The sequence below is a fragment of the Hippocampus comes genome, unplaced genomic scaffold (genome assembly GCF_001891065.2).
Source record: "Hippocampus comes isolate QL1 unplaced genomic scaffold, H_comes_QL1_v1.1 scaffold217, whole genome shotgun sequence".
Lineage (NCBI taxonomy): Eukaryota > Metazoa > Chordata > Actinopteri > Syngnathiformes > Syngnathidae > Hippocampus > Hippocampus comes.
In genome coordinates, this window is record NW_017805334.1 from 441,601 (window position 1) to 466,900 (window position 25,300).

A 25,300-nucleotide genomic window follows, 5' to 3' on the forward strand; every position below is an offset into this window, starting at 1 on the left:
GGTAAATCGTGTTTTGTAAATATTATAGACTAAAAGTGCTTTCAGATGGTTGGTATACAGCGCTATGGTGTGCCCGCACTTCTTAATTTTAACCTGTAGGGTCGGTACCCGGTGGACTTCGCAAAAGCACAGAACTCTCTCTTGCCCTTGTTGATACTCATATGGCTTATTCAGTGCAACTAAAATTTTTTAAAAAGGGGATTTTTTTTTCAAGCCTCCAGCACCCATTTATTTTGCGTGTGCGCTGTACATAGACATGTCAACAAAGAAATGCTAACTTCAGAACAGTTACTCCTGGTGCTGCGTCATTAGTAGCTAAACGAGGAAACCGTGTAAATTGCTTTGAGTTCCAAAGGTAGGAAAAGTTCTATCTTAGTGACAGCCCAATTACCATATGTGCATCCACTTTTTGGCCATCGTTTCCTATAGCTATTTTCCTATAGCTATCTGAAATGTAAAAGTTCTGTTAATAGGTGCAATGGGGATGTATGACAACTGTATGCCTGTGCAGATACATCATATTTGACATTACTAACTTTAAACTTATAATTTACCATAAAATGCTCAACGAACGGAGCCTTATGAAACCTCCGGTTTTGCGTTGGCTCGCAGTAGCATTCCGAAAGACGTTTGAAGGGTGTGAAAGGTGAAGTTCCACACACGAGCACTAGGGCAAAGTTCACTCCGACAGCCCACTGGGGCCACGTGACCGAACGCACCACCGTGATTGGGCGAGCGGGCAGTCATATTCGAGGGGGGGCTCAATCTGAGTTGAAGTCGCAACGATGCTCTTGAATAAGGTGAGTTTTTAATCATTTTTCAAACGTTATCTACTTGTATCCAAAGATCAACCAAGGAGGTGAATCGAGTCACCATGTGCTTGTTTCCTTTATAAAATGACGCGTCGATGTGTAGACGTGCTAGCAAATGAAGTACACATATGGCTGACGTTAGCTTGTTTTTAACGGTATTTTTAACGGCTTTTAATCTTCAAGTGTATTCACAAATACCCCAATCGAACTGCTGTAGTGGTGTTACTGGTTATTCGGGGACTGAATTGTGGTTACCCACAACTACTTCCAGGTACTCAGAGCCGGGATGCGCTGCGGCGTCGTTCGGCTCCAAAGCTCCAGCGCCACCGCCGCTGAAGCTAAAATCTCCGGCGAGAATACCGCAGCAGCTACTGGCTTCTCGTTTGGTGGGTGGTCTCAAGATCTTCACTTAACAGTTTTTTTTTTTTGTCACCTCGGTTGATGGAGATGATTTATTGATTGGTGGGTTAGTTCAGAAACACAATTGTCCAAACACAGCTGGGAAGTCTAAATTTGAAAATCGAGTTGTCAATCAATCCTGAAGCGGTTTCCGGAAAAGGTGCAACCGGATTGGAAAATTAATAGTTACCTTATGTATTTATGTACACCCTGAACTGGTTGCCAGGCGATCGCAATATTCATAGATAATATCAAATTGTGGAAAAGTATCTCTTTCGTTGGCTGATACTAAGGGAACTGTAAAATTAAAACATTACAACACACAATTGCTCTGCTAAAACAAATAGGTCTGCAAATTGGCATGGCATACTAATTTGCCAAAGTGTCAACATTGGCAGCAAAGATACAAATGAAGCTGCTTGTTTTGACAGTTACATAAAATACTCTGAAAATGCAAAATGTTGGCCGCTTTATTATGCTGACTGAGTGTCCAACCCTGTTTGTACACTTGCTATCATTTAATCCCACTGGTGCCCCTTTGTGGTGACATCTCTGGGCTTCTTTCTTACTTTAATTTTCATCTGACGACCATCCATACTTTAAATCAAATGTAGCTTTGTGACACTGTGTGTTTTTAACAACCCTCAACAATGCGAAATAATCACTGACTGATTTTGGCCAAATTAATGAATGGGTTGAAACACCTGTGTGGAGGTGCAATTATGAAAAGTTAAAAGTCCCATTCCTGTTGCATCATTTCTCGTATAATCAAATTGCTCGGTCAGAACGAACTGTCATCTTACAATATATTTTACATTTTTTAGTAGAGTCAAAAGTTCTCTGTCAGCCCCCAGCGTGAGACCATCAGTTTATATATTTTTTAAATGGAACTGTTTTACATGACCGAGAAATAATTCTCTCCAATCATGCATCAAAAATCTGAGAAAGTTGCCACAGTAGAAAATATATTCTGTCCATTGGTAGAAAGTGCTCATTGAGGGAGTGCTCGTTTCACACGTTTAACAGTCCTTTTGCTGTCTGTGCCGCAGAGTTCACAGATCAACAGCGAGAGTTCCAACAGCTGGCTCGCAAGTTCGCACGAGAGGAAATTGTCCCTCACGCGGCAGAGTATGACAGAACCGGGGAGGTGAGTCTGGATGATGCGGTGTGTCAAGATAAATTTGCAGCATTACAATTTGACTTGCTTGCCTTGCGGTTTGCAGTATCCATTACCTATCATCAAAAAAGCGTGGGAGCTGGGTCTGATGAACGGTCACATTGCAGAGGAGTATGGTACGTTTGCATGGCACGTTTTTCAATTTTTCATTGAAATGTTAATTTGTTGATTGTTTAAAATATAAGGTGGAATGGGCTTGTCCATCTTCGACAACTGCCTGATCACGGAAGAGCTGGCCTACGGCTGCACGGGAGTCCAAACTGCCATCGAGGCAAATTCTCTCGGGGTAAGAGCTCTCAATTGTTTCTGCTAATTCCACGGCAAACACTTCAATGGTAAAATATTTCATTTGAATTGTAAAAAGGGTCATGATGTGTCTCCGTGCCCCACAGCAAATGCCTGTCATTATAGCTGGTAATGAGACACAGAAGAAGAAATATCTGGGGAGGATGACTGAGGAGCCGCTCATGTGTGTAAGTACATTTTTTTTTCCTTTGGTGGTTTTTCGCCCAGTAAGCATGCTCGTAGTCGAACTGTTGCAGGATTCTGCAAAGACTTTTCATGAGTGGCCGGCCGTCGATCAAGTTTTGCTGCCATTCTGAAATTTTAATCGTGGGTGATTGCAGTCACGATGTCGCAGGTGTAACACCCAATTCAAATATTTTGGGTCACATAAGCTTTTACAAGAAAAATCACATTTTCAGGTACAAAGTGACATGAGCCAATACGAAGCTATGCACAACCCTTGTGAGGGTATGTGACTCGGAAAATGGATGGACATATTTAAATCATGTATTCTGTGATGTCCTGCAGGCGTATTGTGTCACAGAGCCGGGGGCGGGCTCAGACGTGGCAGGCGTCAAGACCCGGGCAGTGAAGACTGGCGACGAGTATGTGGTCAACGGCCAGAAGATGTGGATCACAAACGGCGGCAAAGCCAACTGGTAATGTGCACTTGAACAATGAATTTGTGATCCATCTTCTCTGGATTGTGTTTCATTTGTTCTTCTGTTGCCAGGTACTTCCTGTTGGCCCGCACTCACCCTGATCCCAAATGCCCCACCAACAAGGCTTTCACTGGCTTCATTGTCGATGCGGACACGCCCGGAATCCAAGTAGGAAGGAAGGTAAGATGTTTAGCGGACAATTTGTCCTGTTTCCAAGGCCTTATGAGCCTTTGAGTGAATGATCCTTTATGGATCAAAATACCGTTTTGTTCACATGGTAACTCTTTGTAACCCACGTGTTTGAATCAAATTTCTTCCATCAAAATACACAAAGGTTAAAAAAAGTTTGTCTCAGGCGAATGCGGAATACTGCTTTTATTGCTGGAATAATTGGAGGCGGAGCTAAAGGGTTGTGACAAAAAGCCCTTCTTAATGATGCTAACTTGTCGATTGACTACATCTTCGCGATCCCTCAAGTGACTTATGGGGGACGTTTCTGTGTGCCCTTTGCAGTGACAGTCAAAATTGTAGCTCTTCGCCCGTGACTGGTTGACCACTCCTGGTCTAAATTAATCTCTTGAGCTCAATGTGGCAGTTCCTTGGCAACAAGATGCCACCGAAAAAATGTGTGACTGGCATAATTCACATGGAACCATTCATACAACAGAATTATCAATTATTTCGTGAGACATACGTTTTGTGACATATTTTTAAAGTGGCCTCTGAGTCCTCTGAGATTTTTCGAATGTAAAATAATTGGCATGGCTCAAAGGTGGGAAATTATTCAGAGGGGTGGTCACTATTTGACAAACAAGCAATTCTAATTGTGTGCGTGTGTCGTCTCCCCCACTTGGGACCTCAGGAAAGGAACATGGGCCAGAGGTGTTCAGACACACGAGGCATCACTTTTGAGGAAGTGAGGATTCCAAAGGAGAACGTCCTGCTCGGCGAGGGTGCCGGGTTCAAGATCGCCATGGGTGCCTTTGATAAGACTCGGCCGCCCGTAAGTAACATGACGGCAAAGTCGTGTCGTTTTGAACATGACATTTAGTAAATTAGATATGCTGATAATGTTGCACAGGTGGCAGCTGGAGCCACCGGGCTGGCTCAGAGGGCCCTCGACGAAGCCACCGCTTACGCTTTGGAGAGGAAAACGTTTGGCAAAGTGATCGCTGAGGTTTGTTTCAAAGTGTTAAGAAATGCAAATGTATTTTATTGTGGGATCCGTTGCCTCCTTCACACATGCATACATCATAATTGCCCCTAAGACGATAAGCCATTTTACCAGCAGTGTAAAAGGGAGCATTTTCTCTGGCAGCACCAGGCCGTCTCCTTCCTGCTGGCCGAAATGGCGATGAAGGTGGAGCTGGCGCGCATGGCATACCAGCGCGCCGCCTGGGAGGTGGATCGCGGCCGGCGCAACACCTATTACGCCTCCATCGCCAAGGCCTTTGCCGGCGACATTGCCAACCAGGTGGCCTCGGACGCCGTGCAGGTCTTTGGCGGCAACGGCTTCAACAGCGAGTACCCGGTGGAGAAGCTGATGCGCGACGCCAAGATCTACCAGGTGGGCGGGGCTGCGATGATTCCGCAATGTGATGTTTTGCCAGGGTGGGAAGTACGGAACCAACTACAAATGCTTTGTTACTGTGTTTAAGTTGATTTTTCAGATCTCTGCATTTGAGTTTATTTCTCTGCCACTTTTAAACAAGTACGTTCTACTCTTTTGTCAAAATAGGCTTGTAAGTCGTTTGTAAGTAAAGGTGTTCACTTGGGACTTGAAGAGCCCCCCTGCAATCACATTACGTACTTCCACGGCCAGCTAATGTGTTGTAACATTTGCTTTTTTTTTTTTTTTTTTTTAGATCTATGAAGGCACTGCTCAGATCCAGAGGCTCATTGTTGCCCGCGAACACTTGGCAAAAGCTAAGAAATAAACCTTGTGTGTGTGTGTGTGTGTGTGTGTGTGTGTGTGTGTACACGTGTAAAAACACAATCAAGTAACTCATTTTTTCTTTGCATTTAATTCCCCTTTGTCACCTGCTGCCTTGCTCAATGGAGTCCAGATTGGAGGTGTGCCCATGTAATTGTAACCCTTCAAACGAATGACACACATGCCATCAGAATGTGAGTTGAAATATGAAAGTCCGATGTACAAATGCCAAACTGAGAAAAATAATGTCCTCAGTGTTTTGCTACAAACGATATCTGTGTCTGTTACCTGTTCTAATAAAGCTGTGACGGAGGCAAAAAAGTTACCTTCTGGAGTTTATAATGTAACTTTATTGTTGGTGAATCCAACTCCTGATGTTAATCACTAGGCCATGCACTTTTAAAGTAACACAACTAGTGCTAGTTTGTTGGAACACAATTAGCATTTCCATGGGAAATTTTGATTTGTGTAAATCAAACATTTATGGCCCAATCTTTGCAGACCAGTAGCTTGGGACATGCGTATTTCTGTAGGATTCCAGTTTCCTCAATGATGGCTTCTCCCCGCTACCTTTATCGTGGGTGTACATGAATGACAATTGAGTGCCTTGATCATGTCGACCATGAGATTTCTGGGTTTGCAGTGACCGACCCTGTCAAGGATAGCATTTGCTTAACAATGAGCAACAACGTTTTTCTCCTGTTTTTATAACAAGATGAGCAACTAAAGGTTTTCATTTTATCCCGTGTGCATTCTCATGTGCCTGAACATGTTTTGCTTAAGAGTGAATGCCCTACCACAAAATGAGCAAGCAAAAGGTTTTTCTCCCGTGTGTATTCTCATGTGCGTTTCCATGCAGTCTTTTCGAGTGAATGTTTTTCCGCAAACTGGACAACTAAAGGGCTTTTCTCCAGTGTGCATTCTCATATGTGATACCAAGCTTGCCTTTTGAATGAATGTTTTATCGCACATTGAGCAACTAAAACGTCTTTCTTGCTCGTGTGTTCTTCTATGGGCTGTAAAGTGTGCCTTTTGAGAGAATGTTTTTCCACAAACAGAGCAGGTGAAACGTTTTGGACGCATTTGTGAAGTTCTCTTCCAGTAACCTGCCGAGTTTAAGTCGCTTCTACAAAGTTCTTTAGTCTCGTCAATATCTGGCAATGAAGCTAAGAGGTCACCGGGTGGTGGTCCTCCTGAGTGGTCACCACTTGGACTGTGAGGATGAAGCTGTGGCAAGTCAGGAGAAGGTCCATTTTCATTGCCGACATCACCTGGCTCCTCTTCCTTCTTAACGTTGAGGGGCTGTTGATGCTTCTCTTCCATAACATGATGGGGCTGTGGCTCTTCCTCTTTAACAAGCGAGTGCTGTAGAGACTCCTCCTCCGAATTGGAGCTACTGTGTTGCAGCTGAACGGGGAGTTCTTCCTGATGAGCAGTCAGCACCTGGACATCTGCAGGACACAAGCAAGAGTTTAGATCAACTAGTCTTAAATTGTGAGGTGGGAGGGAGGCTTCTGTCAAGGCATTTTGTTCACAACAACACTACGACAAAAGAAATAGGTGCTGTCTGCACAATCTTCGGTACACAGCCATAAAAAGCTTGTACAATTTTAGATTATATAGTCTACTGTGGTTAGTTTTGTTAACCGCCGTGTGGCCATTTGCATGGGAAGTTTAAATTATATCCAAGGGGAGACTGCGGGCAGCGAAAAAAAAAAACTAACTAAATTAAAATTGTGATATTCACTTAGTAAAATACGACTGTCCTCCATCAAGCTCGAGTAAAATTTGAAGGCACTTGGTCACATTGAGTAGGTCAAGAACCATACTCTTCGTTGCAGTTGCTTTGAAAAACAATGGTCTGATTACATATTTACACAAAACTCTCGTTCTGTAAAGTAAACAAAACATTGTGGGAAGTTAAGAGAACAGACCTTCGGCACATAGCACAATATTAGTCTTGCAAACAGCCTCCAGTTGTCTTTGGCGCTCGGTCTCCTCTCTCGCACGGCAAAGCTGCTTCTCGTACGACGCAATCGTTCTTTCAAACAGTCCGAAGATTTCGTCGGCGGCCTCAATAAGCCGCTCCCTCACTAACTCTTTCAACATTTTCACGTCGGTGACTCTTGACGACTACACTGACATCTTTAGCTTATTGGTCTGCTTCATCCTCTTTTAATTTACGGGCGGAATACATCTCTTTGGAGAATTCCGCCACCTGCTGTGCAGGGATGTGCAAAGGGGTTTGGCAGGTGACGATAACCTTCGCTTTAAAGGGGAAATCAAACAAAAATATTCTTCATAATTTATAACAACGTGTTCCGTGAGCCCCTACTGTTCTTAAAACCGTATTCTGATTAGTATTGCGTTTGAGGAACATGAATTAAGCAAATACAATTATTACACTTGCACTTCGCCCTCCAAGGTGCTGGTGGCAGCAAAGCCCCTTCTGTCTTTCCGTTCGTCTGTCACTGTTGTTGACAATCATCGAAGAAGAGCAGGTCCCTGTATGATCATGCGTCAAATTTCGGCATGGTAAAGATCCTTTATCTATCTATCTTGTTGAAAGTTTTAATATGAACATGTAGCGAGCGTGAATGAAGGCATCATTATGCTCCGTTGAGTACAACTTGGTCATTGTCAAGAGATTGACATGGCAGCTAAAAATGGTTAGCATTTGATGTAGCATTTAGCGCGTTTACATTGGAATGCTCGAGCTGTTCATACTTCAGTGGTGCTGTATTTGTTAACATTTATTAAATTTTTTTAATGTCAGGGTACTCAAGTGAAAGACGTCTTCATTAGTCCTGACGCCCCCCACACTCTCCTGCTGGACAAACATGCAGACTACATCGCTGCTTATGGCTCCAAAAAGGATGACTATGTGAGTGTTCAACGCCATTTCTGTCAGAAAGGTTGTGTCACAAAATATTGCTTAAATTCAACCCTTAAATGAAATTAGGGTCTTGAGTCAGGGTTAGTGTTTCGAATTAGTGTTTCAAAACATGGTAATTGTTTCAAATGAGTTGTCAAGCCCTCCCTGAGCATGCTTTAAGATGTATAATAACACCCCAGTTGGTGTTGACTGTAAAACCAAAAACAACACAAATAATAGCACACATTGTTTATTCAAATACAAGGAAGGGATGCTAAACTGCACACACAGTGGTGTATAGTTGGCTGCAGGCCTTAAAGTACGAGCTGCCGTGATGTTCCTTTTTTTTTTTTTTTTGGTGATCAGCAATGAAAGGCATTGATCGATCACATACTTTTCCATGGAAATAAATCATCCGATCACGATTGGAGGCCACATGATGGAAGCGCCAGTAGTTTCATGCCAAGGTTGGCGTGTTCCGTATTTGAAATTAGGGTCTCAAATCAGGATTAGGGTTACCAGCCAGGGCAAGGGTTAAGGGTTCTAATTAAGATTTAAAGACAGGGTGGGGCGTTCAAATTAGGGTGTCTGTCATGGAACGTGTTTTCCATGTTGTTGGTCTTCCTGGCCGCTAGAGGGCACACATTCATGTTGGGCTACAATCTATTGTACTTTTTTTTTCTGAAATACATTTGTACCTTTTTTTTTTTTTTTAAATAAATAGTGCCAACCACAGCATATATCTGTTCCTTGGTGGAAACGTTGCAAAAAAGAGTTGAGCTGCCTGTTAATCTTAGTACATCGGGATTTAAATAAAATTGAATACAATTTCAATGCTGGGTTAAGGTTTCAATTTAGCGTTTCTGTACATCGTTAGGGTTTCAATTTACTATTTCAAGACAGGATCGCAACACAGGCTATTTAAGGCAAGCATTTATTTGTCTTCAGGGAATGACACAGACTAATTGGGCGCCTATTAAAAGAGTCAAGGCCTGCTATTTGAGGAAATACTGTCATGTGTGCGTGAGCAGGAGTACACGCTGTCTGAGTACCTGCGAATGAGCGGCATCTACTGGGGTCTGACGGTGATGGACCTGATGTCCCAGCTGCCGCGCATGAACCGCCAGGAGATTGTGGATTTCATCACGGCGTGTCAGCACGAATGCGGCGGCGTTGGCGCCAGCATTGGCCATGACCCGCACTTGCTCTACACGCTCAGCGCCGTGCAGGTGATGACACATAAGCACACATGCTCTCCTGATTCCGCTGGCCCTCCAGTCCTCAACGTTTTTTTCCCTACCCCCCCTGGCAGATTCTGTGCTTGTATGACAGCGTGGACGCACTGGACGTGGACAAAATTGTGGAGTACGTCAAAGGGCTGCAGCAGGCCGACGGATCATTTGCAGGAGATAAATGGGGTATGGAACTAGAATAATATAAACAATATCAGAGAAATTGGCACCCCCACTTCAACATTGGAACAATATGATTAACACCAGTAGAATTTCAAGGTTGGGGTCTTAAATTAGGGTTTGCAGCCACGTTTCTATTTTCAAATTAGGGTTTTGTGACAAGATTAGGGAAACACTAACATTTCTAGACAAGGGGAGGGGTTTTAACTCTGGTTTAGGAATTCAAGGTAGGGTTGGCGTTTCAAGTGAGAGTTTCATATTAGGGTTTTAAGAGAAGGTTAGGGTTGCAAGACAGGGTTTACATTTCAAGAAAAGGCTTGGTTGCAGTGCAGGGTTAGGGCTTCAAATGTAGGTTGTGAATTGATTAGGGTTTCAATACAATCTTTATTTTCATCTAGGGTTTTTTTTGACAATAAAGGGTTTGAATTAGGGTTTCCAGACAAGGTTAGGGTTTGAAGTCAGGATTTCAAAATAAGGGTTTCACAACAGGTTTTGAAATTTACATTGTTGTTCATCTGGACCTGCTCCGGATTGGTGCAAAAGGATCTCATTCGCATTTGTCACATGTGATGAATTTAGTTGCTGTCTTGACCTTTTGGTTGGTGCTGGAGTTTGTTCAAGTCTGACATTTTTATTTCTTTTGCCTCCTCAGGTGAAATCGACACAAGATTTTCCTTCTGCGCAGTGGCCACCCTTTCGTTACTGGTGCGTCATTTTCATTGCCGTGCTTCTTTTGCCTGCCCCAGTCCTCATCCATAAAATGGCCGCTGCCCCCCCCTCCCAACAGGGCAAGATGGACGCCATCGACGTGGACAAGGCGGTGGAGTTCGTCTTGTCCTGTATGAACTTCGACGGTGGTTTCGGCTGCAGGCCCGGGTCCGAGTCTCACGCCGGTCAGGTAAACGCCATCTTAACGCCTTGTCGTGTTCATATTTAGTTCAAGCGCTGGGCAATCATCTTTTCGGCTATGTGGAAGAATCATGGCAACTGCTCTTTCCAAACTTGCGGTCAGTAACCGCAGCGTCTCGTTTTGCCAGATTTACTGCTGCACGGGCTTCCTGTCGCTGACAGGTCAGCTGCACCAGCTCAACGCCGACCTGCTAGGCTGGTGGCTCTGTGAGAGGCAGCTGCCGTCAGGCGGCCTCAATGGGCGGCCCGAGAAGGTTCTTCCAAGTGTTCACCGTCTCACTTTTGCGTCATCATCAGCTTTCATTGTCTCTTTTTGAAATGTCTGCTAACGCACACCGATATGCTACAAATGCACCGCTAAAGACTCTGAGAGCGGTTGCTAATATTTTGCTTATTTTACTTGAGCAATATGAAGGAGTCTGGCAATAAAAGACATGTTGTAAATGTTGCGGGATCCAGCAAAGCATCGTGGGATATTTCACCATCTCGGCTTGTTCCAGCTTCCGGACGTTTGCTACTCCTGGTGGGTTCTGGCATCTCTCCGGATCATTGGCAAGATCCACTGGATCGACAAGGACAAACTGCGCTCCTTCATCCTGGCCTGCCAAGACGAGGAGACGGGAGGCTTTGCCGACCGACCGGGAGATATGGTGAGCGCAAACGTGTCAATCGACCTTTCCGACGCGGTATCATTGCTAACTCGTCCCTTTGCGTAGGTGGACCCGTTTCACACTCTATTTGGTATCGCCGGACTCTCCCTGCTGGGAGATGAGAAGATCAAGGCAGTGAATCCTGTACTGTGCATGCCCGAGGACGTGTTGCAGAAGCTCGGCCTGAAGCCGGAGCTCCTCAGCTAACCCTCGTATGTTAATTTGTTACACTCGCACGGACACACTCCGAAATTGTCATCACTAAACATTCCTGTCTGTGAAACTTATCATCAAACAATATTGAAATCCGATATCACACAAGGATTCTCGTTTCCATCCATTTCCAAAAACGGCTAATTTACAATATGTGGATCGAATGGTTACTTAAAGAATGAAATGTGAATTGAGCGCCCCATTTTATTTTGTCATTGAAATCCGATATCACACAAGGATTTCCATCCATTTCCAAAAACGGCAAATTTACAATATGTGGATCGAATGGTTACTTAAATAATGAAATGTGAATTGAGCGCCCCATTTTATTTTGTCTTCTGTATAAAAATCATTTCGTGTGAATATGAATATGTAACTTATTTGTTTCCTTCAGGCAATAAATGTTTAGATGTGCTCCTCAGGTAGTGTTACTTCTGTTCTGTCATGCACCGCTAGATGGCACTGTTACCTGTGTGAATACACCACTCGCACTAAATCTATTCCCCCTATACTGTACTCCACTAGTAAGGACAAAACGTAAAAGTATTGGACAAAAGAGTAATGGACAAAATTATGGCCAAAGGAGTTATGTAAATGTTGAAGTTACGAGTATGGGTTCAAAACCAATGTAAGAGTTTCAAATTAGGATATGAGGCCAAGGTTAGGGTTCAAATTAGGGTTTCAAGAGAAGGTTACAGTGGGTTAGGATTTCAAAACGGTAGGTTTCAAAATTAGGTTTTGAAGCCAAGATTAGTGTCTGAAATAAGGACTTTCAAGTTTGTGATGGGGTTTAAAACAAGGGTAGGATTTCAACTTGGGTTTTAAGTTAGTACTGTATTATTAAGACATGGTATGGTTTCACAGAGATAGGCTTTCAATTGGTTTCAAGTTAGCATTATGGTTTTAAGACAAGACTCGGGTTTCAAATTAGGGTTTAGGGTTTCAATCCACAGGGTATTATATCAGGGTTTCAAATGAGACTTATGCTTTTGAAGCCAAGGTTAAGGTTTCAGGGTGAGATTATGGTTTGAAATTATGGTTTCAAAACGGGTTTACGGTGATCCAAATAAGGGTTTCAAATCAGTTTTAAATTTGGGTTTCGAATTGGGGATTCCAGACAGTGTTGTTCTCAGTCAGGAAGTGGACACCAAGGTCACGTGTCTCGCGCTCAAGCAACAGTAGAGCGGGAGGGTGAGTGGGCGGATCCTTTCGCTCGTGCGGACCAATAGGATGGCAGCGTAGTCTCTGTCCGCAGCAGCTCCACTTTGGGAGGTGGAGGGAGGGTAGGTGGAAAAGGGCCGCAGAGAAGACGAATAACGGTACCAACCCTACAGTTGCTTTTCGGCCTTTTTTTTTTCCTGCCCCACCGAATGTCCCGGGAGACCTTTCATGGTGCAGCGCTGCTGCTGACGAGCGTTCAACGAGCAACGTGGAAATAAAGATGGCCTGGATGTGGAAGGTGAGCGAGTGAACGGAGGGAAACGGACCAAGCGAGGGGAGTGCGGGGGGCGTAGTGTGTGTAAGTGTGTCTGTGTTTTTTCCTGCCTGGATAGGAAGGAAAACAACGCGTGAAGATGACATCGTGCACGCCGATGAAGGTGATGCACAACGCGGGCAATGTATGACCTCATTTGGCGAGGTCCGCTTGGCGCTACCCCTTTTTTTCGGGAGGTCTATTTAAATTAGCGTGAAAGTGGGCCTGTTGTCATGCTGCCAGGCGTGTCATTGTGCATGCAGGTGTTTCTGGATATCACGTGACGCATGTCAGCATCATTAACAAGTATTGGTTATCATCCACGTGAAAATGTTTTAAGTGTGAGATGAGCTCACGGCCTGCCGGGGTGCCCCTCGAATGTGAACGTTTCGGGGTGTATTCTGGGGTCTGTACTTTCAGTGGTGTGCGTCACATACCGACAAGCTCGTTCTATTTCGACTGTAACTCCCCAAGTGGATGTGTCCGAGAAAAAGAGGTGCTGATATACAGATTTTTTTGGTCCCCGAAAGGCCAACGTAGTCAGCCTTTGCAGTGCATTATGGGACTTGTAGTGTCAGCGTTGGGTCCCCGTGTGTGACATCATTTCTCGCTCGCTCAGATTATGTTTACATCCAAAAGTGGACATACAAAAACAGGCCATGTGGTCGAATGTTTTTGTCCCTGAAAGCAGTGTTTCCCAACAAGCGGTAGTGTGCACCTGGGTGTACGTGAACTATTGAATTGGGGGGAAAAAAGTAAAACTTTCATCGTGGGTCTAAATATTGTTGTTCAGTGTTTTGTACTTAAAGTTCAAATGCCTGTTAAAAGGAGCTCCATTTTTTGTGGTAAATGAGATCTTTTAAATGGTGATTTGAAGCCAATTATTTTTAGCAACATAAAATTGGGTAACACAAAAAAATCTCAAGTACCCATGCCTGGAAAGATAGAAAAGGTTTGCCATTTTGGATTCAAACAGACATTTTGGCCATTTCCAGTGGACCGGTAAAGACTGACTCATCGAAAAGATTTTACACGCGCCAGATGGACGACGCTGTGTCGTGTCAAGAGTGTGGGAAGCCTGATTTGCATTCATGACACACAGGCGCTCCCAAAGCCTCGGAACCGACCAATCAACAGGCGACCTTGTGTGAACAGCTCTGCGCAGACTGCCTAAATGGCAAAGTGATTCACTCCAAGGCTAAGCGTCCAAGCCGGCAAAGCCCGGCTTGATCCCATCACGTCAAGTGTGGGATCGCCACCTCGTCTGTGACAAACCGCCGTAATCCTCCTTTTACTTTCTCACCGGCTTTTTCTGCCTTTCCCTCGACTTACTCTGTGGAGCGGCTCACCGCGAGCTCTCGACACCCTTGAGGCAGACCTCTGAGCCAGCAGAAAATCCCGTTATCTGATTTGGCATCGTTGCGACTGTTTGCATGACGCGAACATTTTAAACTTAAGCTACTTGAGTAAATTAACATAGTTTTTTTTTTTTTTGGATTAGGAAAATACTACAGTGAATTTTGACGATTCTTGTGGGATGGGGACTAAGCCCTGTCGCAAATGTCGTTCATTGTGAACCCCCCCCCCCCCACAGCCCCATGTCTCGTTGCAGTTTTCATCTGGTGCCACCTTCGAAGAAAAAAAACTGAAAAATTGAAAGCACAGCTTGAAAAATCCCGTTTTCTAGAAGCCACAACTTCCTTGCCTGGAGTGACATAAAATACTTGTTGGACCGTGACAATTACATTCCACACAACAAGGCAACAGAAAACTGTGTCATTGCGGCACTGTGGAATGCCTTTTGATGGTAGAAAATTGCTGTGTCGTCTTTGTTGCAAAGGCAGGATTTTTTTGACCTACTTGTACATTGTTATTATAAAAAAAACGAAATGTGGTGTGTGTGTGTGTGTGTGTGTGTGTGTGTGTGTGTGTGTGTGTGTGTGTGTGTGTGTGTGTGTGTGTGTTTTCGAGAATAGAAAGGGCAAATATTAGTGCTTCATCCTCGGGGGGGATTATGTTCCATTAGATGTGAGGTCTGCATTAGCCTAATGGCTTCTCACTGAGCTCACATCAAGGTCACGCAAGGCTGGTCACCTTTGTTTTTCAGGGCACATGAAGCTCCCTTAGGGACTCTAGCAGATTAGCGCTTGTTTGACGTGGATTGAAGGATTTTTGCTCCCATGTCATCAAAAAATACATAAATAATAATAATAATATTGATTAAAAAAACAAATCAACATGAGGTACCGAGGCAATCGCGCCCTCTGTTGGAGTTGGATGGAAGTGCAAGCATCAAACTGTGACTAAATGTTTCTCTTTTGATTTTTGAGTACTTTGACTTACGTTTGGACAGCATATGTAGCAAAGCAGCACCAGAACATAACTCAGACCAAGTTTTCTGATACCAGGCAGTACATTTCTCTCCAGAATCCCTTGATATAGTTTCAAAATCTCATTCTACCCAACACGCACGCAAGCTAGGCAGCCCCAGAATAGAACTGCCTAACTTCTGAGAGGCAGTTACTTAGAAAAAAAAGCTTTCTTGGTGTTTTTATTTCCTGGGCTGTTTGGAGGGTGTATCCCCCACCCGAGAGACCAAATAGTGCAAAACAGCCTGCAGATAAATTGTTAAAAATATATTCTAATTCCCAACGCAATTAGCTGTTCCCAATGAAGCGCTTGTTGACGGAGCTGGAGTGCGGCTTGCCCACACAAGCGCCCCTTTGAATGCCCGTTTCAACCAATCATGTGCCGGTAAACAAGCTGATTTTCACCCTTAGAACAAGGTTGATTATTAATTGTTCAGGAATTGTCAATTGCATGCACAGCCATGCACAATTCATGCTGCAATCTATTCACGCTCTCTCTCGCTCCTCCTGACTGCTTCCTCTCAATCTGTTCTCACTTTCTCCTCTTTAGACCTCGTCTCCATCTTCCTTTTCGCTTCCTCTCTCTCCTTCTTTCACGTCCTCTTGCTTCCTACCGCTTCCCTCCACTTCCCCTCGATTCTTTTTCTTTGATGTCACTTCCTTGCTCTTCATCTCGCAAAGAGACAATGCGCTTGTCGCTTGTTTGTCGTTGTTGCCAAGTGCTGTAAAACGTCTTTCTTCATTTCTCGCCCGCAGAAGAAGTCGGTGATTGCCACTGGCCTCGTAGCGGCGGTGTCACTCTTCGTGGTGGCCGTCCACCTGGCCGAGAAGCCCTACTTCCCGTGGCAGCCCGCATTCAGTGGCCACTGGGCGCCGTCCAAGCAGCCCTACCAAGCTTTCAAACCTCACCCAGGCTATGTCAGCATTCCCAAGATGGAAGTGAGTGTTTTTTTTTTCTTTTTTGGGGTTGTAAAAGGAGTTTGACATGACGTTTTCAGCTGAGTTACCCAGCCAGGTGACACGGCGACAGTGCAGAGGTGCAGGGTTCAATTCCGACTCCGTCCTTCTTGTGTGGAGTTTGCATGTTCTCCCCATGCCTGCGTGGGTTTTCTCCGGGTACTCCGGTTTGCTCCCTCATTCCAAAAACATGCGTGGGAGGTAAAATGGAACACTTAAAATTGCCCCTAGGTGTGAGCGTGAGCGTGAATGGCTGTTCGTCTCTATGTGCCCTGCGATTGGCTGGCAACCAGTTCAGGGTGTCCCCCGCCTACTGCCCGATGACAGCTGGGATAGGCTCCAACACGCCCACGAACCTCGTGAGGATACAGTAAGCGGATTAGAAAATGGATGGATGTCACCCAGTCATACTTTCCAACTTCATAGTCTCATGCCGTAAACAAACCTGCATGATTTGTCAAAAGGGCTTCATGTCGGACCCTGACAAATAGGCCTGAATGTCATCCAATCTATTACGAAGGTGCATTTCATCAAGCGTTGGCTTAATTCATGAAGTCATCGGATGGGGGAAAAATGTCTTCGTTTGATGTTTGCTTGTCGCTATTGTACCGCGCTCCGTGATCCCATTCTGCTGCCTTCAAAAGGCTCGCTGCTAGATGCTCCCCGTGCAATTTATGGAAATTGAAATATCAAAGCGTCTTAATTCCCAGACATTACAAGTCGAGGAGCAGGCAGTCGGGAAAACCAGAGGGGCTCACTGCGGAAAAAGGCGAATTAATGTCAAGCTTTGGAATTTATTGCTCTGAACTTCCTTCCTTCCTTCCTTCCCTTAACATGGACCAAAACGCCACCGTAGGTCATTGTTGGTGGCTTTTGTCAACAAAAGACTGACTTGGATGCTTTTACAGTCTTTGTTAATAATTGTGGTATTGTTGTCTGACTTATTTTTGCTCTATATACAAAACTTTTTTATAGCGGTGTTTGTTTTTAAAGTGCTCTATAAATACAGTTGAGTTGAGTTTTGGGTTCAGAGACTTCATCTATTTGTGCTGTTACCAATTTTATTTTGTTAGGTTTCTATTTCCTGTTTTTGTTTTCTTGATAGGACTCGCATCATTGCCTGTATCGGGCAACTTTTTGTGAACAAAGCACTTTTATTTGCATCTTCTCCGACCAAGTGTTTGTGCTATTACTGCTTTTATTTTGGTAGGTTTGTATTTCCTGGGTTTTCAATCAAAGGACTTTCATTCAGCGCAAATTATTGGCAATTTGGAGGACGTTGTTCACCCGTCAACAGACAAGCACAAGAACGTCTTTCAGGGGAAAATGACTCAGCGTAGGCGGACGCGTCCGCCAGGAACGATTGCGCTAATGTAATAATCACGGCCTATTAATGAAGGCCGCCTTGCACATTTTAATCAACTGCGATGTGAAGTTCACGGCACAAAGGCGATTGAGCAAAATTAACGTTGCATTTTCCCCAAATGCCCACTCTCCGCTTTTTAACGGATGTGGCAGGATTACAAAATATGCCTGCGGTAGATGCTAATGTTTGATTTTATTTACAATAGGGATGAGCAAACAATCGTGCTCAAGGGTCACATTTTATTTTTGAAATGGACAAATGGGCCAGGTCATCTGCAGATAACGTTAAAGGAAAAAATTTATGTGATACTGTACCTTTCTTTTTCTGTGGTGGTACTGGTGATTGGCAGCCCATCTTAATGGCACATTACTGCCACCAGTTGTTACTTAAATCATTTGTGAATGGTCAATTATATTATTTATAGTTCATTGAATTATATTTAACCAGCTCTTTAAAAAAAAAGAAGCTAATTTGTAAAATTGCTTATACTTAGGCGTTTTTTTTATTATTCAATATAGCAATGTATTATTCAATATAACAAATTATTTAATGATGAAGAAAGAAAAAGCCTAAAAATGAATGACTACAGTACTTCAATCTCGGAGAACTGGATGAATAATTGTCATGTAAATCAAGATTTGTAATCCCTGATGGTAGAGCGATGAACGTTCAGGCCCGTTTTTATTTGGGGGACTATAAAGTGTAAAGATCCATGGCTTGAGGGCTCCTCGCAGGCATCTGAAAGTGTAACCGATTCGTAGCTATAATGTTCTACAGCCACTTAACGACGACGCTTCCGCACCTCTCGGTTCTGCGTCGTAACCTCCCGGGGCCCATCCAATTAACGTACTCGCTGACGGGGATATTATACGCCGCTCTTAAAACCCAGATAAGTTATGATCGCATCCATATATTTGATGGGCTCCTTCATACGCCTCCTTGGCCAAAAACATCCCTATAATATTGTCATTGCACTCATATTAAAAGGGAGTAAAAGTGTAGCGTCGGTATGATTACGTTGAGTGCGGTGTTACCTTACAAAGTGGTCCGGACAATGTCTGAAGTCGCATTTAAACATTCGTTACCATCTGACGTAAAAAGAGATGTTAACCACTGCCTAATAAAACTACTCTCCCAACCCGCAGAGGGAACAGGAAGTTACTCATTACCTTTTACACAACTATAAAGAAAAAAAAAATGGTAAAAACTAGACAAGCAAACTGTATGGCGGATAGCTTAAGAAGCTAACATAGCAGTTGACATCGTCTCGGCACAGGTACAAGTCACTGAAGATCCAAATCAAGTGCTTTGTTGACAAAAAATTGTATTACCAAATCTGATAAGTGTCCTATCAAAAGGAATAAAACAGGAAGGAGATGCCTACGCTGTAAAAACACACAGCTTGTATTTTGGCGGGCTAACACAGTCATTTAAGTTGGAACAACTTTAACAGACAATACAAGACAATGCATCCTGATTTATATAGTGCTTTCACAACCGCTGCAAACAAAGCACTTTACGAAACAGTTAACATAAAATAAAATAATAAACATGTAGATAGATGACTGACATTGTGGCAACAATGTTAGTTAGCACAACAAAGCAAGTAAGATGTTTGCTCCATAATAATTTGCTGAGTAGTTTTTATTTTTGTCTTGAAGTTGGTGGATAACACAAGGGACACTTAGTTCTATAAACTTATTTCTTTGTTGAAAATGGAGGAAGGCCAGTTTTCACATTAGCCAAAGTTAAAATATTTTGTTGAATTGCCCCCTAACTTCAAGTTGTGGTGAAGTTTGTTGCCTTGAAATTTTGAGCTGACTCAACTTCTCAACTGCTGAACAGTTGGACTCAAATTAAAGCAATACGCTCACAAACAGTTCGTTAAAAATCAGCCCTTGGTTAAAGTGATGAAAAAGCAATAGAAATTGACCGAAAGAAAACCAGCAACACCACAGATTGACGTGTCCTTTGTTAACAAAAAGTTGGTCGCAACCCCCTCTGTTCCTATTAACCGAGCAAAAACAGGAAATAGAAACCTACCAAAATAAAAGCAAAAAAACCGATGGACTGAAATTTGAACCGAAGAGCCAAATCAAAGTCCTTTGTTCACAAAAAGTCAGTGGCAAAAAAAGAAATGCGTGAGACGCTAATCTTGTCCTGCTTCTTTTGCCCCGTTGACCACGGCAGCCCCTGAAGGTGAAGTGCGAGCTTTGCAGCGTGGTATCCAGTTCGGGCCAGATGCTTGGCCAGGCGGCGGGGGCGCTCATCGACCGCTCGCCGTGCATCTGGCGCATGAACAACGCTCCCACGCGGGGGTTCGAGCGCGACGTGGGTCGGCGCACCACGCTGCGGGTGGTGTCGCACACCAGCGTGCCGCTGCTGCTGCAGAGGCCGCAGCACTTCTTTGGCCAAAACAACGACACGGTGTACGTGGTGTGGGGCCCGCTGCGCAACATGCGCAGCGACGGCAAGGGAGTGGTCTACAACATGTTGCGGCAGGCGGCCGACAGCTACCCGCACGCGCGCATCTACGCCACCACCGATGACAGGATGAACTACTGCGACATGGTCTTCAAGAAGGAGACGGGCAAGGACAGGTGAGTCCAAATAAAATGTATTATTATTATTATTATTATTATTATTATTATTATAAATGGCGATCAAGCACAACGGTATCGAGGCCGGAAGTCATTATGCGCAAACCATAGATTTCAAATTAAAGCTTTTATGATGTGCAATTTGATCAGTATGACCCTATAAGGCGAAAATGTCACCAAATTGCATCCATTTTCTGAACCGCTTTATCCTCACGAGGGTCGGTGGCGTGTTGGAGCCTCTCCCAGCAGCCTTCGGGCGGTAGGCGGGGTACACCCTGAACTGGTCGCCAGCCAATTGCAGGGCACACATAGACGAACAACCATCCGCGCTCATACTGACACCGAGGGACAATTTTAGAGTGTTCAATCGGCCTGCCATGCATGTTTTTAGAATGTGGGAGGAAACCGGAGTACCCGGAGAAAACCCACGCAGGCACGGGGAGAACATGCACATCCATATTTTTCACCCCTCAAAGAAAAGTCACTAGTAATGTCAAAAATCATTGAGCAACAACTCTAGGAAGTACTAAAAAAAAAAAAAAAAAAAAAAAAAAAACAAGCAAAGTCTGTTTTTCCCTGTGCTTACTATTAGCGTAATGTAGGAAATGTTGCCAGAACACGCAGCGAGAGGATAATTCGTGCTGTGCCGACTGAGTGGATGGAGCAGCGGGTGATTTTTACTTTTTTTTTTTTCTTCAAGTGGCCTCACGGGTCCTCATCAAAGTTAACTTACACTTCGCCGGAGGCCATTTTCTAAAAAGAGACGTTTACGAGGTGCCTCGTGAGATGGCGATCGGGCGCAGGCGAAAAGTCCACCGTCACTTTCCTGCCTTCTGAGCGGATTATCGGAGCGTAACAGAGGCGTGACCGGGCGCCGTATGTAAGAGACGACTTCTGTGATGTGGTGGCACTTGGCTGGGAAGTTTAAGTTTCCTACCCTGTTGTTTCGAAAGCCAACGAAAATTGTGCAAAGACTGAGAACTCTCTCGTATTCAGTTGTGGGAAGATAATAACGTCAAGCAGTTTTTCATCATTTCCGGTTTCCTGATAAACTCAAATGGGACCCTGGGATTAGTTGCCCTTCTCGCTCTACAGAAGACCTTGAGTACATTCATTCGCATCAGTGGTAATCTGGCGGCATCCCGAAAAAGCGCCTTCCCTTCATTCCCCTGGCATGGCCACTTTAGAGTGCCTCATTGTCAGCTGCGACTGTGCGGTTAACTAATGGCACCCTCTACTGGTTGAGGAGACCTCCTATTCCACTTTATTTTCACCCAAAACCTATCGCGGGTGTTATCCGTCAGCCATAATCTGCAAACAGCACACACAAGGTTTATCGGCGCCACCCGCCGAGCTGAGCAGTGGCTTCCTGCCGGATGCTCTCGGTCAACGGCGGCAGATAAGCGACCTCGCTTAAATCATGCTGTCACGCCCGCTTTTCCGCCAGAGTATTCATTTGACGCCAAGATGCCATCTACGAGTTTATGGTGGCGCATTCGACGTGTTAGCCAGCTTTTGTTCGTCATTAAAATATTTTTTCAGCGGATTGTGCAGGGGACTGCACGGTGGACAAGTGGTTAGAACATCTGCTTCTCGCTTCTGACCTGCGCGGTTGGATGGAATCTTGGTGGAAGTTTACCTGTGTGGAGTTTTCATGTGGAGTTTGCATGTTCCTCCCTTGCTTGACACACACACACACACACACACACACACACACACACACACACACACACACACACACACACACAGAGAGACAGATGCCACAAGATGACGCTAAAGCACTATTTATATATTAGCCAGGGCTTTTCACATTTTAAGTTTCTGACCGGTCAGTCAGTCAGATAAAAGCATACAATGCCATATGAAACTCATTGCACATTTTTGTGTTATGCATATTGCACGCGATGACATTTTTTCGATGTATTGTTAAGCAAAAAAAAAACAAAAAAACAATAAAAATACTGGTGGCCAGGTGGGCAAGTGATTAGCGGGTTGACCTCACAGTGCAGAGGTCGTGGGTTCAATCCCGGCTCCGGCCTTCCTGTGTGGAGTTTGCATGTTCTCTCTGTGCCCGCGTGGGTTTTCTCCGGGTATTCCGGTTTCCTCCCTCATTACAAAAACATGCGTGGGAGGTTAAATGGAACACTCCAAATTGTCCCTAGATGTGAGTGTGAGCGCCGATGGTTGTTTGTCTCTGTGTGCCCTGCGATGGGCTGGAAACCGGTTCAGGGTGTTCCCCGCCTACTTCCTGAAGACAGCTGGGATAGGCTCCAGCACCCCCGCGAACCTTGTGAGGATAAAGCGGTTCAGAAAATGGATGGATGGATAAAAACACTTTTGGAAGGAGAATAATCACAAAGGCCGCAGGAGCACTTATTCAGCGCGTGTGTGTGTGTCATTTCATTGGAATGTACAGTCCATTGTACTTTTTAAATGAATACGACAATAAACTGGAAGTAGAAAGAAATTGTTGTGCAATAAGTAGCCTGGTCCCGGCAGATCGTAACGATCAAGTGAAGAACATGTCTTTTGTTAATTTGATAGCGTCTACGATACACGTCTCCTCTCCAAAATAATGAAAACCATCTCTGAGTGCAACACAGCTGAGCTGTTACACAGATTTTTTTTTTTTTCGTTTCAAAGGCCAATTTTTCCACGCGACTGAACGCCGACAAGACGCTCGCAGCCGATTATGAAACTCGATCACACAGGCGTGACATCAGCGTTAATAAAGTGAGATTAAAAGGATATTGGGCACGTCAGCCAGTGTGCAGCATCTGCCGCTTTGTGATGAGACCTCCATTTTGAAACTTTTGGAGTGTCTTTTTGTCCTTCAGGAACAGAACATCCAGACGTTCATGATATAACACCAGTGGGAATGTTCTGTTCTGGTTTGTCAACGAAACTGCTTCGCAATGTGATGGTAGGGGAGGGGGGAATGGCTGCTGAAAGCCTGCGTCGGAGGTGACATTTTGTCTGTGTGTGTGTGTGTGTGTGTGTGTGTGTGTGTGTGTGTGTGTGTGTGTGTGTGTGTGTGTGGGCTGCTGTGTTATGCTTTACATCGTGTACTGTGCATGGTGTTATGTTTCTGAGCCATTTTGATTTTTCACACTTTGAATGTCACAAATGAGCACCTCAACACTTTGATTGGTTGGTGATCCACCTTGACCTTCAGGAAATCACCCGAGGTTAAAGGTCACCAGTAAACACGTTAGAAAAAAAATATATTTGGGGACAAACTGCATTAAGTGATACCTCGCGTTAAAGGTCATGGTGATGTCATTTCAGATATGTAATTATTTTGACAATATGACCTCGCGTGATTACATAATAACCCCAAACATTAAATGTCACCAATACCCATAGGTTAAAAAAAAAAAAAAAAAAATTGTTCAACAAATCACATCATTTCATACCTCAAATGAAAGGTCATGATATGCGCTTTCGGATATATGTTTTGTCAATATGACCTCATATGCTTACGTAATGAACAAAAGCAGAAAATGGCACCGATCGCTTCAATGGGACACTGAAGAGTCCATCAGTAACAGAGACCAAAATCATTGCGCGACAAAACATAATTAGTCATACTTCAAATTCAAGGTCCTGATAATAGCAGTCATTATTTTGTCAAAATGACCACTTGTGATGATGTAATTAGCCCCCCCGGCAGATATCGATTTTTATTTCTTTATTTTTCATGCCGATGTTGATTCTGATATTTTGGTAGAATAAATTTCTGAATATCTGAATAACTTTATTATTTTTTAAAAATATACAATGACCAAAATAATGTTTTCTTTTGGGTCCCTTAATCGAATGCCTAAAAATATGAATTACAGCCACAAACATTTCACTGTTTTACAGCACTCAAGCTACTAGACATAATGACAAAAAAAAAAGCAGTTTTCTGTTTTTGCTCAGAAATTTCACCAAACTCCACTCTTATAAAACTCAGACCACATTCACATCACGCCCCACACCAAACATTCACGTTCCAAGGTCCAAAATGATCTCGCAACAAACTTATCATGTCACAACAACGCAAATGAACAGTCATCATGACAGCTTTTCGGTTTCCTGTAAAAATATATATACTGATTGAAAAACAAACTAAATTCTCCCCTGTTTCAGCACCAATTTCAAATTCTTGAGGCATCATAAGTAGCTCGTTAGTGGCCTTTGTACAACAAAGCAATAAAAATAAGCAGCAGCAGCAGCGGCAGCAATTCATGTGGCTTCTTATCGCCCTGCAGTGGAACTGAAGAAACGCTTGAGCGAGCCGATGCGGGCGGCATTGCTCATTCGCATCATTAAAAATGAAAAGCAGCGCCGTGTCGTCCTTGTAGGGGGGGTCCAAATAAAAAATACAAAACAAATAAAGGTTGGCGGCCTTACGGCGCTGCTGATGATTTGTGCGTGTGTTTGGTTTGTGTTTACAGGATCCAGTCGGGGTCGTACCTCAGCACAGGCTGGTTCACGCTCATCCTCGCCATGGACACGTGCAAAGAGATTCACGTCTACGGCATGATCAACGACACCTATTGCAGGTGAGACTCCGCCTCTTTTCACTCTTTGCTACCAACACAGCTCGACTCAGCCCGGTTTTAGTTTTCTGCGCTTTCCTCTTCAAAACAATGCAGTGGCCAAAAACAAAATGGAGCTTCTTTCTCCCGTCCGCAGGACCGAAGGCTACCGCAAAGTCCCCTACCACTATTACGAGGCCGGAAACCGGGATGAGTGCGCGGAGTACCTGCTGCACGAGAGCGCCCCCTACGGAGGGCACCGCTTCATCACGGAGAAGACTGTGTTCGCCAAGTGGGCCAAAAACCACGCCATCAAGTTCTTCAACCCACCCTGGCAGCTGTCGTGACGCTCGAAAGCGCTTATTCCAAGAGTCATCCATTGGGTTTTTGCTTGTTTGGCGAGTAGGTGACGGATAGCGGGCGCTTCTTGTCATTGACGACATGCAGCAGTCCAGCCAAGACTTTTTTTTTTTTTTTTTAATACCAGGACTAATCCGAAGGAAAAAACTGTTGTGGTCACTGCAGGTCCATTCTGGTGGCCTCAGAATCGAGACTTCGCTCCCCCTTGGCAACAACCAAAGGCAAAGATATCGGTACTCCAAACTGTCACGAAGCATTCAAGGATGTTAGCTGTTTTTTTTTTTTCCAGTGCAAGTCACAAAGCAGTCTAGCAAAGACTTC

General features: G+C 44.2%; 4 protein-coding genes across 5 annotated transcripts; 3 read left to right on the forward strand and 1 right to left on the reverse strand.

The window, feature by feature from the left end:
- Window positions 1-668: 668 nt before the first annotated feature.
- Window positions 669-5,589, forward strand: acadm (acyl-CoA dehydrogenase medium chain). Its single transcript, XM_019871662.1, has 12 exons — window positions 669-800; window positions 1,084-1,198; window positions 2,261-2,358; window positions 2,435-2,504; window positions 2,574-2,674; window positions 2,781-2,861; window positions 3,202-3,332; window positions 3,407-3,515; window positions 4,198-4,338; window positions 4,417-4,512; window positions 4,654-4,902; window positions 5,201-5,589. Exons 1-12 carry the CDS (start codon window positions 786-788, stop codon window positions 5,270-5,272), a joined length of 1,278 nt encoding a protein of 425 aa, XP_019727221.1. The 5' UTR covers window positions 669-785; the 3' UTR covers window positions 5,273-5,589.
- Window positions 5,590-6,003: 414 nt separating this feature from the next.
- Window positions 6,004-7,507, reverse strand: LOC109516874 (replication initiator 1-like). Its single transcript, XM_019871666.1, has 2 exons — window positions 7,203-7,507; window positions 6,004-6,719 (listed from the first exon to the last, which is right to left on the reverse strand). Exons 1-2 carry the CDS (start codon window positions 7,375-7,377, stop codon window positions 6,007-6,009), a joined length of 888 nt encoding a protein of 295 aa, XP_019727225.1. The 5' UTR covers window positions 7,378-7,507; the 3' UTR covers window positions 6,004-6,006.
- Window positions 7,508-7,809: 302 nt separating this feature from the next.
- rabggtb (Rab geranylgeranyltransferase subunit beta) lies at window positions 7,810-11,468 on the forward strand. The gene is made up of 9 exons (XM_019871663.1): window positions 7,810-7,937; window positions 8,045-8,152; window positions 9,175-9,372; window positions 9,456-9,561; window positions 10,208-10,260; window positions 10,343-10,453; window positions 10,593-10,718; window positions 10,965-11,114; window positions 11,181-11,468. Exons 1-9 carry the CDS (start codon window positions 7,866-7,868, stop codon window positions 11,319-11,321), a joined length of 1,065 nt encoding a protein of 354 aa, XP_019727222.1. The 5' UTR covers window positions 7,810-7,865; the 3' UTR covers window positions 11,322-11,468.
- A 1,086-nt stretch (window positions 11,469-12,554) lies between these two features.
- st6galnac3 (ST6 (alpha-N-acetyl-neuraminyl-2,3-beta-galactosyl-1,3)-N-acetylgalactosaminide alpha-2,6-sialyltransferase 3) lies at window positions 12,555-25,094 on the forward strand. Of its 2 annotated transcripts, none has more exons than XM_019871665.1 (6): window positions 12,555-12,786; window positions 12,881-12,946; window positions 15,927-16,109; window positions 19,684-20,093; window positions 24,536-24,643; window positions 24,777-25,094. In XM_019871665.1, exons 1-6 carry the CDS (start codon window positions 12,769-12,771, stop codon window positions 24,964-24,966), a joined length of 975 nt encoding a protein of 324 aa, XP_019727224.1. In that variant the 5' UTR covers window positions 12,555-12,768; the 3' UTR covers window positions 24,967-25,094. The 2 variants fall into 2 exon arrangements, with proteins under 2 accessions (XP_019727224.1, XP_019727223.1); XM_019871664.1 differs by having other exon boundaries at window positions 12,653-12,786; window positions 12,881-12,925.
- The last annotated feature ends 206 nt before the right edge of the window (window positions 25,095-25,300 follow it).